The sequence below is a fragment of the Rhopalosiphum padi genome, chromosome 2 (assembly GCF_020882245.1).
Source record: "Rhopalosiphum padi isolate XX-2018 chromosome 2, ASM2088224v1, whole genome shotgun sequence".
Classification (NCBI taxonomy): domain Eukaryota; kingdom Metazoa; phylum Arthropoda; class Insecta; order Hemiptera; family Aphididae; genus Rhopalosiphum; species Rhopalosiphum padi.
This window is the reverse complement of record NC_083598.1, coordinates 84,357,437-84,374,044: the sequence shown is the minus strand read 5'-3', so window position 1 is coordinate 84,374,044 and position 16,608 is coordinate 84,357,437. Positions and strand designations below refer to the sequence as shown.

At 33.3% G+C, this 16,608-nt stretch overlaps 2 protein-coding genes across 4 annotated transcripts in view; both read right to left on the bottom strand.

Annotated features, from left to right (window-relative positions):
• The window catches only part of LOC132923470 (uncharacterized), a 124,548-nt gene that overhangs the window by 46,019 nt on the left and 61,921 nt on the right, over nt 1–16,608 (bottom strand). Inside the window, exons 46-66 of one of the 3 annotated variants that reach the window (XM_060987490.1) lie at nt 11,853–16,082; nt 10,803–11,018; nt 10,125–10,307; nt 8,612–8,812; nt 8,334–8,504; nt 8,112–8,231; nt 7,605–7,985; nt 7,332–7,526; nt 7,024–7,266; nt 6,612–6,935; nt 6,166–6,498; nt 5,776–6,096; nt 5,379–5,705; nt 4,952–5,275; nt 4,243–4,575; nt 3,867–4,172; nt 3,479–3,802; nt 1,306–1,632; nt 913–1,236; nt 501–836; nt 37–366 (exon numbers count right to left, since the gene is read on the bottom strand). In XM_060987490.1, the coding sequence (XP_060843473.1) occupies nt 37–366; nt 501–836; nt 913–1,236; nt 1,306–1,632; nt 3,479–3,802; nt 3,867–4,172; nt 4,243–4,575; nt 4,952–5,275; nt 5,379–5,705; nt 5,776–6,096; nt 6,166–6,498; nt 6,612–6,935; nt 7,024–7,266; nt 7,332–7,526; nt 7,605–7,985; nt 8,112–8,231; nt 8,334–8,504; nt 8,612–8,812; nt 10,125–10,307; nt 10,803–11,018; nt 11,853–16,082 (9,849 nt within the window). The remainder of the gene's footprint in view (nt 1–36; nt 367–500; nt 837–912; nt 1,237–1,305; nt 1,633–3,478; nt 3,803–3,866; nt 4,173–4,242; nt 4,576–4,951; nt 5,276–5,378; nt 5,706–5,775; nt 6,097–6,165; nt 6,499–6,611; nt 6,936–7,023; nt 7,267–7,331; nt 7,527–7,604; nt 7,986–8,111; nt 8,232–8,333; nt 8,505–8,611; nt 8,813–10,124; nt 10,308–10,802; nt 11,019–11,852; nt 16,083–16,608) is intronic. The other 2 variants (XM_060987488.1, XM_060987489.1) reach the window with 2 other exon arrangements.
• Nucleotides 1,639–3,060, bottom strand: LOC132923471 (delta-like protein C). The gene is made up of 3 exons (XM_060987491.1): nt 2,892–3,060; nt 2,280–2,600; nt 1,639–2,199 (listed from the first exon to the last, which is right to left on the bottom strand). Exons 1-3 carry the CDS (start codon nt 2,932–2,934, stop codon nt 1,832–1,834), a joined length of 732 nt encoding a protein of 243 aa, XP_060843474.1. The 5' UTR covers nt 2,935–3,060; the 3' UTR covers nt 1,639–1,831.

Here is a 16,608-nt window from a genome sequence, read left to right as displayed (position 1 = left end):
AAGCTAATAAGTAGATAGTAAGGGAAGAAATCTTACTGGCAACTGGGAGAAGTTGACAAGCAGACAATGGATTGCCAGTATATCCTGGAAGACAAGCACATGAAGGAGAATGGTTGATAACTCTGCATTCAGCATATAAACCACACATTCCTGGACACGGGTCACGACACTTATTGTTTATGCAAGCTCTGTCTCTAGGACATTCACTATTTAGCACACACTCTGGTCTACATCCCGTATAAGGATCTCCTGTATATTCAGGGATACATGTGCAAGATCCAGCATTATTTCTTTCCTTGCAAATAGCATTTGCACCACATGGTGATGGGTTACATGGATCACTTGGCACATCTGCTGGTGGTGGAACTAAAATGGGAAAAGCTGGGTTGCAATTTGTGTGTTTGATTTTCATCAATTTATTCAACGACACCTCAAGTGGCTTAATATCTTAATAAATACGCTAACAAGATGCATTATAATAGATAAATAATAATCCTTACGTGAAATTGGTGTTGGTCGACAGGCTATAAATGGATCGCCGGTATACCCGTCATTACATTTGCATACAGGATTATGGGAAATAACTTTACAAAAGGCGTTAATGCCGCAAGAACCGGGACAAGGATCTATACACCTTTCATTAACACAAGCCAAATTGCCAAAGCATTCGGCATTTATTGTGCATTCTGGTCTACAACAAGGAGGTCGGCCAATATAATTTGGTAAACAAGAGCAGGTAGGAATACTATCTTTGGGAAGACATATAGAATTTGGACCGCACGGTGATGGAACACAAGGATTCTGTGGTAGTCTATCCTGTTCTGGTGGCAAAGGCTCTAAACATTCCCCATGCATCAAATCAATAATATGCTACATATAAAGCAACTAAAAGCATAACTACGGCATTCTTACTTTCAATAATAGCACAACGAACAAATGGATCACCGTAATAACCCGAGTAGCAACTACATATTGGACTATGATTCACAACTCGACATTGTGCGTTGTAACCACATGTGCCTGGACATGGGTCTGAACAAATTTGATTTACACATGATTTATCTTGTGGACAATCCGAACTAGTAATGCATTCTGGATGACAATTTGGAGGATTTCCAAAGTAACCAGGTAAACAAGAGCATACTGCATGGCCATTTACAGCTCGGCATTGACTATATTGCCCACAAGGCGATTTCATGCAAGGGTTTTTCGTAATAATCAAATCAACTTCACATGCTATGTAATAAAATAAGTATAAGAAGAGTATCTAAAGATAAAAGCAATAGCATTATATACAACTCTTACTTGGATCAAACTCAATTTTATGACATGATAATAAAGCGCTTCCAGTGTACCCTGGCAAACAATAGCAAGTCGGAGCATGGTTGCTGACTTTACACTCTGCATATAAACCACAAGCACCAATACAAGGATCTATACATTTGTAATTGATGCATGCTTTATTCCACGCACAATCGAGATTGTTTACACATTCTGGTCGACATCCGGAGTACGGATCGCCGAAATATTCTGGGATACATGAACAAGAACCAGCACCATTTGATTCTTTACATACAGCGTTTGCTCCACACGGTGAAGGGTTGCAAGGAGTAACAGGCGTATAATCAATAGCTAAAAAACGATTTCAAATACTCTACATTCTAATGCAATACAACACGCAAATACATTCATAAAAGCTCCATCTGATAACCCAATTACCGAAGCAAATAATACATAAACTATGAAACATGCATAAACTTACCTGTATAAAAAGTAGTGTCCAATTTATGTTTTATTAAACGTTGAATTTGTTATACTACATTAAAATACACTAACGCGATATACTTAAGAAGTCTAAGATAATTAAATTGTGGATTTGAGTCTTACATGGTAATGAGCATATTTTAAAAGGATCTCCAGTAAATCCGTCCGGGCACATGCATAAAGGTCTGTGATTGACCACACTGCATAATGCTTGAGGTGCACAGCTACCAGGACATGGGTTAGTACAATGGTTATTAACACACACCTTTGAGCGACTACAATCAGCATTTAAAGTACATTCCGGTCGACAATTTGGTGGTAAACCCATGTACCCAGCTTGACAGGAACACACGGGTTGTTTATCATAAGAACGGCAGACCGAATAAGGTCCACACGGGTTCTTATCACATGGATTAGTGTTATCATCTGGGCATTCTAGATTATACATGCATTTTTTAGTGTTAATAGCAAATATGGATTATATAAGAAATATCCTCTCAGGATTCGAGGCTTACTTTCTGTTTTGAGACACCGTTTCATAGGGTCGCCACTAAAACCCGGTTTACAGACACATATAGCTTTATGATTAATTACTTGGCAATAGGAATTGGGTGCACATAAACCTGAACAAGGATCTATGCACCGTTGATTAACACATGCTTTATTTAGTGCACATTCCGAGCTAATTATGCAATCTGGTTTGCAGTTGGGTGGTGTCCCAGTATAGCCATACTGGCATAAACATACAACGCGATTTTTGATTATTGAGCAATTGCTATATGGCCCACAAACATTTGGCATGCAAAGCGAATTTGGTTTATGAGGAATTTTAGGAGCTATAATTTGATTATTAGTATATTATTAGTAAATAGTAGTAATAGTAAAATGTTCTCATAAACGTTTTCTAATAAAATGTCTCTCATGGAAGCAAAAGTATGTCTAGTTTAATACAAAAAATATATATGACATATAATTTTTGTACACAATTCTTCACATATGCTTAGATCATATAATTTTCTAAGAAAATCATTATATATTAATAATACTGCTTAAATAGAACATTAAGAAAACATTTATGAAAATAAAATTGGTTTTAATGACAGTAGGTTGGAAGAAGCCATGCTTACAATTTGATATCTTGTTGCATATTGTTAGTGGATTGCCAGTCATGTCATTTGGACAAAAGCAAATTGGGTTATGATTGACTACTCGACAACGAGCGCGCAAGCCACATGCGTTTTTGCACGGATTGATGCATTCAGAATTAACACAAGCAAATAATGTTGGACAATCTGCACTGAGTGTACAATGAGGACGGCATCCAATGTATGGGTCCCCAATATAATTATGCTTACAAACGCAAGTTTCATTGTTATTATTGCTCTTACATATTGCATTATGGCCGCAAGTAGAACCATAACAAGACAGGCGTGGTTTTCCTTTTGGTTTTGCTATTAATAATAATAATAACAATAACAACCTTAACTGTAGAGTAGTCCAACTGTTGTAGTTTGTTTGTTAAGTAATTTTAATGGCATTTAGTTATGTTTTAACACTTAAATAACTATAAGCCATTAATGGTATACTAAGCTAATATTATAATAATGGTAACTTATAACAAATGTTATTTGATTTATAATTAAATCTTTGTTACGACTATTTAGTTTTAATAAAAATATAAAAATAGTAGTTTTCTTTATAAAATCAAACATACCTGCAACAGCATTACATCCATTAAATGGATCACCTTGGTAGCCCGGCTCACATGAACACACTGGTTGATGGTTGATTACAGTACATCTAGAATTGAACCCACAAGATCCGGTACAAGGATCTCGGCATTTACTCTGTAGACAAGCTAATCTAGTGGGGCAGTCAGCATGAATTAAACATTCTGGTCGACAGTTTGGAGGAGCTCCAAGCATTCCCGGTAAACACGAACAAACTGGTCTACTATCATGTTCTCTACACTCAGAATTAGCACCACATGGCGACGGGAAACAAGGATCTTGGTAGACAACCGGGGGAGTTTTTGGTTCTGTGGAATATTTATAATAAATAACATGTATGAATATTTTAATTATTTTTTTAGCAAGACTTACCTTCTTGAATACACCTCACAAATGGATCACCAACGAATTTCGGTGGACAAGTGCAAATGGGATTGTGATTAATGACATTACACCGAGCATGCAATCCACATGTTCCAGGACAAGGATCTGAACACTTTTGTGCTATACATGCCTTGTCTACTGGACATTCAGCACTTACAACGCATTCTGGGCGACAAGATGGAGGGGTGCCGATAAAACCTTGTATACATGAGCAAACTGCATTATAACCCTGGGTACGGCATTGACTATTTGGACCACAAGGTGAAGGTTCACAAGGATTTTGGGGAATAGGTGCTACAAACAACGTAAAATAAAATCGTATTTAAATTAATTAAAAACCACGTGTTAAAATTTATCTACTTACGGCTAATTGGTTCTCTTCTACAAGATTGGAATGGATCTCCGACATATCCGGGGAAACAAGTACAAACTGGTACATGGCTAACAACATTACATTGAGCATTGAGACCGCATACACCTGGGCACGGATCTCGACAATGGCTAGCCAAACATGCCAAATTTGACATACAATCACTGTTCATCAAACATTCAGGCCTACAACCTCCCGAGTAAGGGTTGCCGATGTAAGGTGGTATGCATACACATTTTGAAACTCCATTGTTTTCACTAAAACATTGTGTATTTTCACCACATGGCGATGGATTACACGGATCTCTTGGAATTTCAGGTAATACAGCTAAAATATTATTAAATGTGATGATTAGTTTATATTTCATACGGATTTAAGCAATTATCTAATATTTTAACTTTAAACTAAAAAAAAATAATAAATATATAAAATAAATAATTATATTATATTATAATTATTAATTAAAACTAAATTAAGAAATAAAGATCAAACATATACACTTTTAAATATCCAAAATTAATTTTTATGAATTTATTATGGACTCAATAGAATATAACTAGCTGATTATAAATAGGATAATCATTTTTTTTATTTTGTTTAAAAGATTTTAAACAACCACATTAATTTAGGTGTATGCATATAAGGATTGCACACCCAAATCTCATAAATACAAATAATATAATTTTAATATAATTTGACTTACTTGGTGGGATTCTAGTACAGCTAATAAATGCATCTCCTTCATAACCAGATTCGCATGTACAGAATGGTGTATGATTAACAACATCACATTTAGCATTCAAGCCGCACGATTTTGTGCACGGGTTTTGACATTTTTCTTGAATACATGCTTTGTTGTGTGGACATTCGTGATTCATTATACATTCTGGTCGGCAATAAGGCGGACTTCCAATATAATTCGGGGAACATGAACAAACGGGATGTCCTTTTTTAATTTCACAAATCGAATTTGGACCACACGGTGTAGGTTCACAAGGATTTCCTGGTATTTTAGGTGTTTCTTCGCCTATGGGAGGAGGGTAATAATATAAATATAAATAGAACAGTAATAATAAAATAATAGTAACAAGTAATAATAAAATATTAATATATTCAAATTTAATACTAACCAAGAGGTAAATGACAGCTTACGAATGGATCACCAACGTGTCCTGGTGGACAACTACAGATCGGGTTATGGCAAATAGAATAACAATTAGCTCCAACACCACATGTACCGGGACATGGGTCAACACATTTTTGATTTAAGCAAGCTTGAGTTTGAGGACATTCCGCGCTTACAACACATTCCGGTTTACATACTGGTGGAGAACCACGATATCCTGGCAAGCACGAGCATGTTGCAAATCCTTGTTCTGAAATATGACAGCGGCTATTGGAACCACACGGAGAGGGGTCACAAGCATTATCTGCTGGGCCCATTATTGGTGGATAATCTAAAAATGATGTTAAGTTAATTATATTAAGTTTTTTCTCATTAATAGTAGGTTATCAATTATTATTTACTTGGTCTAGCAGCTTGATAACAGCTAACGAACGGGTCTCCTGAATAATCTTGTTGACAGAAACATACAGGGAAATGATTAACTACTTGGCATTGAGCATTAACGCCACATACTCCCAAACAAGGATTAACGCATTTGTTATTAATACAAGCTAATGTTTGACCACAATCAGTATTAATAACACATTCGGGTCTGCACGATAAGTATGGATTTCCGTAGTACTGTTGACGACAAACGCAGACAGTCATTCCGTTTGATTTTTTGCATACAGCATTTGCTCCACATTGTACTTGATCACATGTAAGAGGCTTGGCCACATCATCTATAAAAACCAATAAATTAAAGCTAATAAAAACTCTAGATTATAAATATAATTATAGTTTTGACATACTTTGTTTTGGAGTTGTACAATGTTCATATGGATTTCCTATTAGTCCTGATTGACACGAACAAATTGGATTATGATATACAACAGTACATTCAGCTTGAATACCACACGATCCCGGACAAGGATCAATACATTTTTGTCCCACACAAGCTAAATTGAACGGACAATCAGAGTTGTATAAACACTGAGGATGGCATTGTGGATTCCATTGCTGTTCAGTTGAAGAGCAGGGATCACACATAGCTATTTGACCACCATACACATTACAAGAAGCATATGGATCACACGGTGAAGGCGCACAAGGAAGAGTCATGTTTTTAAATGGCTCGTCGTCAGCTAAAAATTCCAAACGATTGTACATTTTTAACACGTAATAATAAAACAACTGGTTATAAATACTATTCAACATTATAAAAATGTTTAATATATTTAATTCATTGAAGTCTTACGTTTTGGTAAACATTGTAGGAATGGGTCTCCAACAAAACCTTCTCTGCAAGAACATAGTGGTGTATGATCTTTGCATTGACATACAGCTCCAAGACCACAAATATTTCCAAATGCACATGGATCTCGACAACGGTAATCAATACAAGCTTGATGATTCTTACAGTCAGTGTTTAAAACGCACTCTGGCTGACATCCGGTCTTGGGATCACCAACGAAATTGGGTAGACAAGAACAAACTGGTTTACGATTTTGAATTTTACATTCAGTATTAATTCCACACGGGTTGGGCAAACACGGATTTCCAGTTGGAGCTGGATCTGAACCTTTTATAAATAAGTAAACATTATTATATAAAATTTCATTTTTGAATTATATCATTTTATTTTATAAATTATAGTTTTAAAAACGTACTTATTTGATAACAACGGAATAATGGATTTCCAGTTAGTCCACGATTACATGTACATACGGGGCGATGGTTTTCAACTTTGCATGAAGCACCTACTCCACACGCTCCTGGACATGGATCATTACATTTATAACCTAAGCATGATTTATCCCATGGACATTCATCATTAGTTGAACATTCTGGACCTTTACATCCTGTTAGTGGGTTTCCACCCATACCATCAGGACAGGAACATAATGGTTTTCCTATTTAATAGTTAAAAAGTTTTATAAATTAATGTATTATAAATATAAAAATACTAATACAATACCTTCAGATGAAATTTTGCAGTAAGCATATTTTCCACATGGATTTGGTTCACAAGGACTCGTTGGAATTAAAGTACAGCCATTGTAAGGGTTTCCAGAATAGCCATTTTTACAGTAACATTGTTCATTACTTCCAGTTACATAACAATCTGCATTTACTCCACAAGGTCCCGGTTGACATAAGGTTTTCAGTGGTTCTAAAAATAATTTTATAAAACAATTTCAAATTTAATTTTTGGTATTAAGAATGTATTTAATGGTACTATAATACATACCACCACAAAACTTGTATGGATTTCCAATTAATGGATCGGGGCAGAAACATGATGGTTGCCTGTTTGGATCACATACTGCGCTTTGTCCACAAGGATTTGGCTCACATGGATTCTTTTTCTCTACACATCCACGTATTGTGTTTGGACTCTCAATGTAGCCTGGTAAACATGTGCATTTGGAAAATCCATTATCCAACAATGTACATTGTGTGTTAGGTCCACATGGAGATGGTGTGCAAGGATTGGTTGGTAAACGGCAAGGCGTGATAGGAGGATCTCCTTCATACTCAGATAAACAGAAACAAACTGCAGAACCTTGTACTACTCTACATCCAGAGTAGGGGCCACACGGATTTGGCGAGCATTCATCACCTTCAGGAACTAAAATTAAAGACATTTTATAAAATGATTACCGAGATTTATGAGTACTGGAATGTAGTGTGATTTATTTATTTAATTATACACTTGAATGAATTAATTTGTGATAAATTTTAAATTTTTACTTACTGCAGCTTTTAAATGGATTTCCTGTCATTCCTTTCGGACAGTAACAAATTGGATTTCCATTGTCGATTTCGCAAAGGGCGTGCATTCCACAAGGATTTGGATCGCATGGATTTTGAGGTGCTAAAATCGTATTAATAATAATATATTACCTCCATTTATTTTTATTATTGTGAATAAAATAATAAAAAAAAAAAATACCAAATAGTCATATTCATTAATTACCTTGACATCCTACTAATGGATTTCCGTTGTAGCCGGCAAGACATTTGCATGTTGCTTTGTGATTCACAACATCGCATACAGCATTTGGACCACATCGGCATGGGTTAGAGCATTTTCCATTTATACACGCCTCATTAGTTGAGCATTCTTTGTTCGACCGACATCCGGTGACTAATAATATATTTAAAAAAAAAAATATTTTTACGGATATTTATATAATTATGTATGTATATATATAGTATACGTGTATAATTTATTTAAAGATGTATCGTATATACCTGATGCACAAGATATGTATGGATTTCCTTGATGGCCTTGTAAACATCTGCATTCTGTACCATGGTTTACAGGATAACATTCGGCATTTTCACCGCAAGAGTCTTCCGCACAAGGATTTATACAGACGCGATTTAATCTATCACATAATTTATCTGGTGGACAGTCTTCATTGTATTGACAAATGGGCTTGTACGATCGAACTATAAAATATTTAAACGATATAATTAAATTATGTACTTACGCAAAGATTGAAAGCAACGACAATTATCAATAATTATAAATTTTCGTAAGAACTATTTTAACTTATAAAGTACCGTTCAGTAAATTAATTAAGAAGATTTTTCTGTTGGAAAAATAGTTTAGACTGCATACCACTATATCATGTAGACATAGGGTGTATTATTTGTAAACCGCGTATTGACCCATATTACATTTTTTAACGAGTAATAATCACTATCAAACATTTCCAAATAAAAATATCTTCTCTCCATAAAGGCCTTAATATAATTGTCTTGTTATGTAAAAATCTTTATATCGATTTTTATTTATTAACAAATCTAAATACTTATCGACTCTCGTTAAATACATGTATACGGTTTTTTAATATTATCTTTGTTTTCACCCAATAAATCTACAATATTTTTAATGGTGTTAAAAGGCACCGTTAAGTATGAAATGAAATTGTAAATTTCCTGAGTATTTATGACACTTGAATAAAATGCTTAAAATTATTGTAAAAATTAAAATTTTTAATTTGCCGTTATTGTGTTTTATTTATTCATAGGATTTTTTTTAATCTAAATACTTTACCGAATTTCCTAAAAATTATTTATTTAACAAATTTAAGAATAACTTAATAATATAAAAAGTTTATTTAAAATGTTTGTAAAAAAATATGTGTTAAACAATGCACCCGGTATTTAAATATTTTTCGAATCATCGCAAATGAGTAATGAAACGCCAAGAATAAAAAAAAAATTAAAATAAAAAAATAGTCTGTGTATATAACTAATAAGTAAACAAAAATAATAAATTTATCTGCGAATTAATTTTTATAACGACCCTATAGGGCTCATCTACTATAATAACAAAGGTGTATCATAATGTATTTGTGATATATTTAATAAGTGATTGTAAAATAATTTGTTTAATTATTATGTTTTAACTTTTAATAAATATTATGATTTTTATAATAATGACAAAATAACGGTAGGTACAATAGATTGAACTATATTGTTTAACCTGGTCATGTTAAGTCATAATTCCAACATTTGTATACTCGACAGAACCCGCACGGTATCAAAAATAATACATTTTTTTAATTGTAATAAATTGAATGTAAATTTTATTAAATCGCAATATAATAACATTATTTCATCAAAAAATTCTAGACATCGACTACGTCACACCAGTAACGATAGTGTTGTCGAATAAAAAAATTAACCATCCATATTTAAAATTTGTAATGATAATAAATTGTTAAATTGTTATCTTATATGAATTGCAACTAACCTGGTAGACATCCTACAAATCCGTTTCCTTGAAATCCTTCTACGCAGCTACAATCGACTCCGTGAGCGGTGTTAATGCACGCTGCATTTTGAGCGCACGGGTTGTGAACGGTGCATTGGTTTTGGCAAATTTGCTGGATGCAAACTTCGCCATTTGTACAATCGTTGTTCGTATTACAGGTTACTAAATTTGGAGGATGGTAAAAAATAAAAATAAAATATAGATAAGACGAAGAATTTTCAACCGTTAAAAATAAAAAAATAAAAATTAGACGGTACCCAAGAAGAGCGGTACCGCAGTGGGTATATTAAAAAGATTTATATATAAGTATTTACATGTTTATGATAACCCCGCATTTATATGATACAACGCTATACGTGAACAATATACTATTATATTACATGATATCAACTCGTTTTCGTGAAAACGAGTAGACTCTATTTTTTTGTACAAATGTATATCTACAATATTATGTTATTATTATATAACAATCGTTTTTTTACAGTGATTGTGTCTTTTAAGTGTGTGTGTTTTCTTGTACATTATTAATTATTAATTATATTATTATTATAATTATTATATTATATAGTTAAAATGTGTTAATCATTAATATTTAGGTAACATATTATATATATACACGTATATATTATATGAAATTAGTGATGTGATTAGTCTTACATAGTTTTGGTTGATAACACTTTGTAGCCGGATTTCCTTCGTATCCTGGGGGACACGAACACACGGGTCTATGTTTTATCACGTGGCATTTGGCATTTGGCGCGCATACCGTCGCGAAACTACACAGATTCTCACACTGTCCCATGTAGCAAGCTTCCGAGTCCAGACATTCCGTGTCGGATTCGCATACTTGCGGCTTTTTCGCGGTACCTGGTGCTGTATGGTATTATATATATATGTACAAGATTAGTGTTATTTACATTATTTATTATATTACATGCGTTATTATTGACAATCATTGCTCGTTACGTAGTTAGATATTTAATGAACCTACCCGGGTACTTAGTCAGTATTTAACTATGAGATTCCAGTTTTGATTAATTTTGTTTTAATACAATTAAGTTGTTAATTTATTATATTAATTATTATTCGTAAATAGATAAGATAATCGCTAAAAGTGTTATAATATATATATAGTATGCACACAATCAATTATATAATATATTTATGTGTGTATAATGTATTATATAATATATGATAATGCATGATTGTCGATAAATTAATAAAAACTGGAAAATCTAATTTAAATTGACGAAGTTTAAACTGTGATTCGATGGTATCTTTTATGGTGGCTATTTCATTAAGTCATGCTTCGATTACTATCATTTCTGTGAAAGTAACCTAATCCTAAAATCCTCAGACATTAGAAACGTAAATACGTTTCACTTATTAAATTAATGATTTTTTTTATTTTGAACACACTGATCCTATGTAAACGCTAAAGCACTGACTGATATATTTAATTTTCGGATAGACTGATATTTACATGTGGTAGGTACGTGCACGTAAAAAAATAACGCTAACGTTCTGTGCGATTCTTCTCTATTAATAATAACATGACAAACAAATAACAAAAATAACGACATTTCAATTATGGACTCCGTGTCTACATTGTCTACATAATAATATATTAATTAAAACACAAAACATGCTAAAACACAAATTAATATAAAAGCGTAATTTTTTTTTAGTATTAAGTGTAAATTATACCTTTAAGACACTGTAATGTGATGATTCCGGGCGGACAGTTATTTACGCGGCTTTCACCTGTTGGTAGACACTTGGCTGCCAAACACTTGTGGCCGGCATCACAATCGGTATCGTTCCAACACCATTTTCTGGTTGCTGTGGTTATTATTTGTTGTTCAGAGTAGCTGTTGTTTATATTAGTTTGGTCGTGGTTTGTGGGTAATACAGTCACATCTTCAACTTCAATACTCTTAGACGTTATAGTGTATTCGGTTGTAGTCAACATATTATAATTAGTATTATCATTCAAGTCCGTCGTGTCTTGGTCGGTATTACGGGATGTCGATTCGTTATTAAAATTGGTAGTGTAAGGAGAATCTGTTCGAAATTCGAACGTAGTCTCTTCGGTTGGTAAAATAGTAAATTTTTCCGCGGGGCTATCGGTGGTGTTGTTAAACTCGGCGGTCACATCCGCATTGTTTTGAATTGTCGTTGAGTCATATATAATTCCGTATGGATTTAAGGGCGTGTTGGCGGAACCACTTTTTTTCGAGTCTGTAATAGTTGTTGTCTCATAATTTTCTGCAAATGCACTTGTAACTACATTAGTAGTGGTAATTTCATTTTCAGCAGTAGTTGTCGAATCGTTTTCAGTATTTAATTTCGACACAAGCACTTCTATAGAAGTTGTAAACAAATTTATCATCGTAGTAGCGTCATTTATTGATATGACCGAAGACGTTTCGGTTTGGTCTACGTCGTCTGTTTTTGCCAACGGCTCCAGCGGAATGTCTGTCGTAACGAATTCATCGTTTTTGGGTGCGTTGAAATCTGTCGGAGAGTTAAATAAATTGTTTTCTACGCTTTTCTCGGTATCGATTTCATTAGAAGATTCTTTCGGAGTGGTACTCTTAGTCTTAATCCAATCTGCCATGGTGATAATTGTGACCGTGGTCGTTTCTCGATTGGAATATTTGAAATCCGTATCTTTAGATGCAAATATCGCGCTGTCCGTTGCCATAGGTGTATTTTCAGTGATGGTTTCAAATAACGTATTATTTATTGAACCGAACGTCATAATTTGTTGTGTTGTTTGATCGCCGCCAACTAAAATGTTATCGGTCCGGTCTCCTTGAATTTGTGTTGAAACAATAGATTCGTTTTTTCTTTCAAAATCTGATTCAGTGGTTACCTCATTATCCATTGTATACATTTCGTTTGCATAGATTGTATCATCTCTATCCGCGACGTCAGTTGATGTTATAACGCTTTCATTTTTCCCACGTGTACGAACGGTCGTTGTTAAATCATATCCCATATTATTAGCTACGTCGTTGTTTACAGAACCGTTTGTTACTATGTAGTTTTCAGTAAAAATTTCTTTCGAAACAATTGCCTCGGTGGGTTCTGTATTTAATACGGTTTCTTCCATACCGTTAATTACTGTCGTAAGTCTGGTTCTCACAACGGTCGAAGATTTACTTACGGACGGTACACTTACACTTTCTGTACCGCCAAACAACATTTCCCATTTTTTTTTAACGTCTTGAGACACGTTACTATCGTTTATATTTACTAAACCGGGCACTATTGACGACTCGACAATTTGAGTAGTAAATTCGGGTGCACTAGTCGTCACTTTGTCACCTGCATCAATCGAATTAAACGGATGCCCTACAGATTCATTCGTTGTTCGATGATTGAATGTCGTCACGGTGATTGCCGCTTCATTTTCATCTGTTGGTATAGGTCGCTGAGTGTTTTCTTCGGTTGAGTTATTGAACTCAACGCCATTCACGGTTGTGTACTCATCAATTTGATTATTTGAAGTTATGATTTCTGCGTTTGAACTAATTGTCATCGGGCGGAGAGTCGTTTCTATTGAATTAACAAGTGTAAAATCGTTTTCTTTATTTTTATTGATCGAGTTTACTGTCGTCGTTTTTATTTCTTCGTATATTATATCTATAGATGTCGTATCAATGTCATTTATTATCTTGGCAATAGTTGTAGATTCATCGTCAGGAGTTTTTTCGGCATCGATTCGTATGTCCCCAATTGTTGTCATTGAATGCGAAGCAGGATTTGTAGTTGTATAGACAGGTTCATTTTTTTCATCAAAAATGTCAGTTGTATTTTTGATAATAATGGCGACAACTTTTTCTGAACTTTTTGTGGTTAGAACTTGATCGTTTTCATTATATTGATTAGTAACCTCATTTAAGTAATTATAAGTAGTTGTTAGCAAATTCGACTTGGTTGTTGTTATTTCTTCGTTACTATTTAAATCAGTCGTAATATTATATTTAGAATCAAAAAATTTGTTTAATGTAACTAATGTTGTGGCTTCTTGATTGTTTGTACTTATAGACACAGGGAGTTCATTTAATGTAGTAATTTCTAAGTATGAAGTAATATTTTTAACTTGTAAATTGTTATCTAACTCAGTGGAAATTGTAGTTTCGCTAAATTCTACAACATTAGGATTGTCTGTTAAATTGTTTTCCACGTTGTTTTTAGCATATTCAGTACTTATTTCCAAGTATGATGTTGTTGTACTTTGTGCATTATTTTTTATTTCATTTTCTTCGTCGGGATAAATTGTTCTAGAGTCCATAGATTCGTTTGAATTTTCCGTTGTAACTTCATGATTTTCGCTCATACTTTGAACAGTACTGGATATAAAATTTAAATTTGATGTAGTTTCCACAACCGTTTGTTCAGTATCGACATTTAAAGTGTTATCGGTAGTTGTGGAAATTATTAAGTTCGTTGAACTCTCTATAGATTCATTTTGATTAAATAAGGTACTTTTGTCAGTACTTGTGTGCATATTATCACTATCGAACATTGATGTAATTTTAAAATTATTATTATTATCATTATTGAGCTTTGTAAGATTTTTTTTAGTATTTTTCGTTGTAATTTCTACCATATTTGAATCGTAACCACGAATTGCATTTTGAGTAGTTATGTCAATATCGTTTATCAAATCATCAGTAATATCAGTTTTAAAATCATCAGGTGTTGTAGTTAAAGACAATTTATTGGACACATCGATTTTAGTTTTTTCCGTTAAATTTTCCGAAAACTCGGTCGTTTCAATATTTATTTTATTATTCTGTGGCTCAGTGACACTTTCTGTTATTATATTGGGGTTAATAGAAATATCTGATGTGATAGTGGTCGACGATAAATTATCGTCATAATTGCTATTGAAATATTTTGTTTGATTTTCAATAGAATTTGAAGTAGTTGTTTTAAATAAATCTTGCTGCAGTTGAGTCGAATCTATATTGTTTTCGGTTGTTAATGCCTGACCGTCGATTGCAGTAGTCGTTAAAATGGATTCAATATCATCATTAAAAGTTATCGCTTCTATATTTTCATCACGTAGTGATGTAGTTTCAGCAGATTTGGGTACAAAATATTGTGTTGAAATTTCAACGAAACTATCACTGTTGTTTATTAAATTAGGAACAGTATTTATTTGAACGTTAGGTTCTGTTGTCATGCTATCCATTGTATTTGTTATTTCGCCCGCTTTTGATATTGAATGTTGCGTCGAGCTATCGTCAAAATTATCAACGATGTTTACTAAATTCGGGATAGTACTTATTTGAAAGTTAAGTTCTGTTGTCACACTATCCATTGTATTTGTTATTTCGCCCGCTTTTGATATTGAATGTTGCGTCGAACTATCGTCAAAATTATCAACGATGTTTACTAAATCCGGGATAGTACTTATTTGAAAGTTAGATTCTGATGTTACGCGATTAAATTTATTAATATTTGTTTCATTTTCTTCATTTATATTAGCTGTAGTAGTGGATGTAGTTTTTTCATCTGAATCGATCCAAGTACTACTAGTTAAACTAATTTTGTTTTCATTTTCTTGTCGTTCGGTCGATAAACTTAATACGTTATTGGTAGTATACTCATTAAATAATGTTACTGAAGGCTCGGTAATTGTAATACCATCGGCTGTTATCGGTTCAATCGTTGTCGTATCGGATATATCTTTTTTATCAAAATGTAAGTCGTCGCCTTTAAACATTTTCGTTGGTACCGAAGAGCTAATTATTAATTGATTAATTTCGGTTGTTAACAATTTATCAGCTTTATCAGTTGTATAGAATTCAGGGGTGGTAGTAATTTCAGTCAATACATTAGAGTTTTCTGTGCTTAGGCTAGATATTAGTACATCGTTAGTTGTGACGGTCGTAACAGTGTATTGCGGTAACGAGTCTACTGTGTTTTGTACAAAAGCGGGAACAACACACATTAAAAACAAAAATAGTTAGTATCTGTTAAAAGATTAAAAGTAGACTTCAAAGTGAAAGCTTTTTACATAAAAACACAATAATATTGTCACATTTCATTTGTTTGTCAAAATTACGAAATAGTATTCGACACAAATGAAAGTTAATAATATTTTGTTCGGGACTACATATAAGCGTCTGTTCTCTTTGTTATGACATAGAGGCGCTTTTGCAGTATTTAAAAAAAAATTATTATTATTAATTTCATTCAGACTTGTGGAGGTTTCTCCGTTGTTAATAAAGCTCTAGTCACCACTGCATGCACACGATAGTTAAATAAACAAGCGAATATTGTAGATAATAATATGTGTCTGTGTGTAGTGTAATGTGTATATGTGTGTATTGTGTATGATATCACTGCAGGTATCAGTGGTATAAATAATAATGAAATACATATATTTTTATATAACCAATAAAATTGATAGCAATTACTATGATATATATATATATATGAT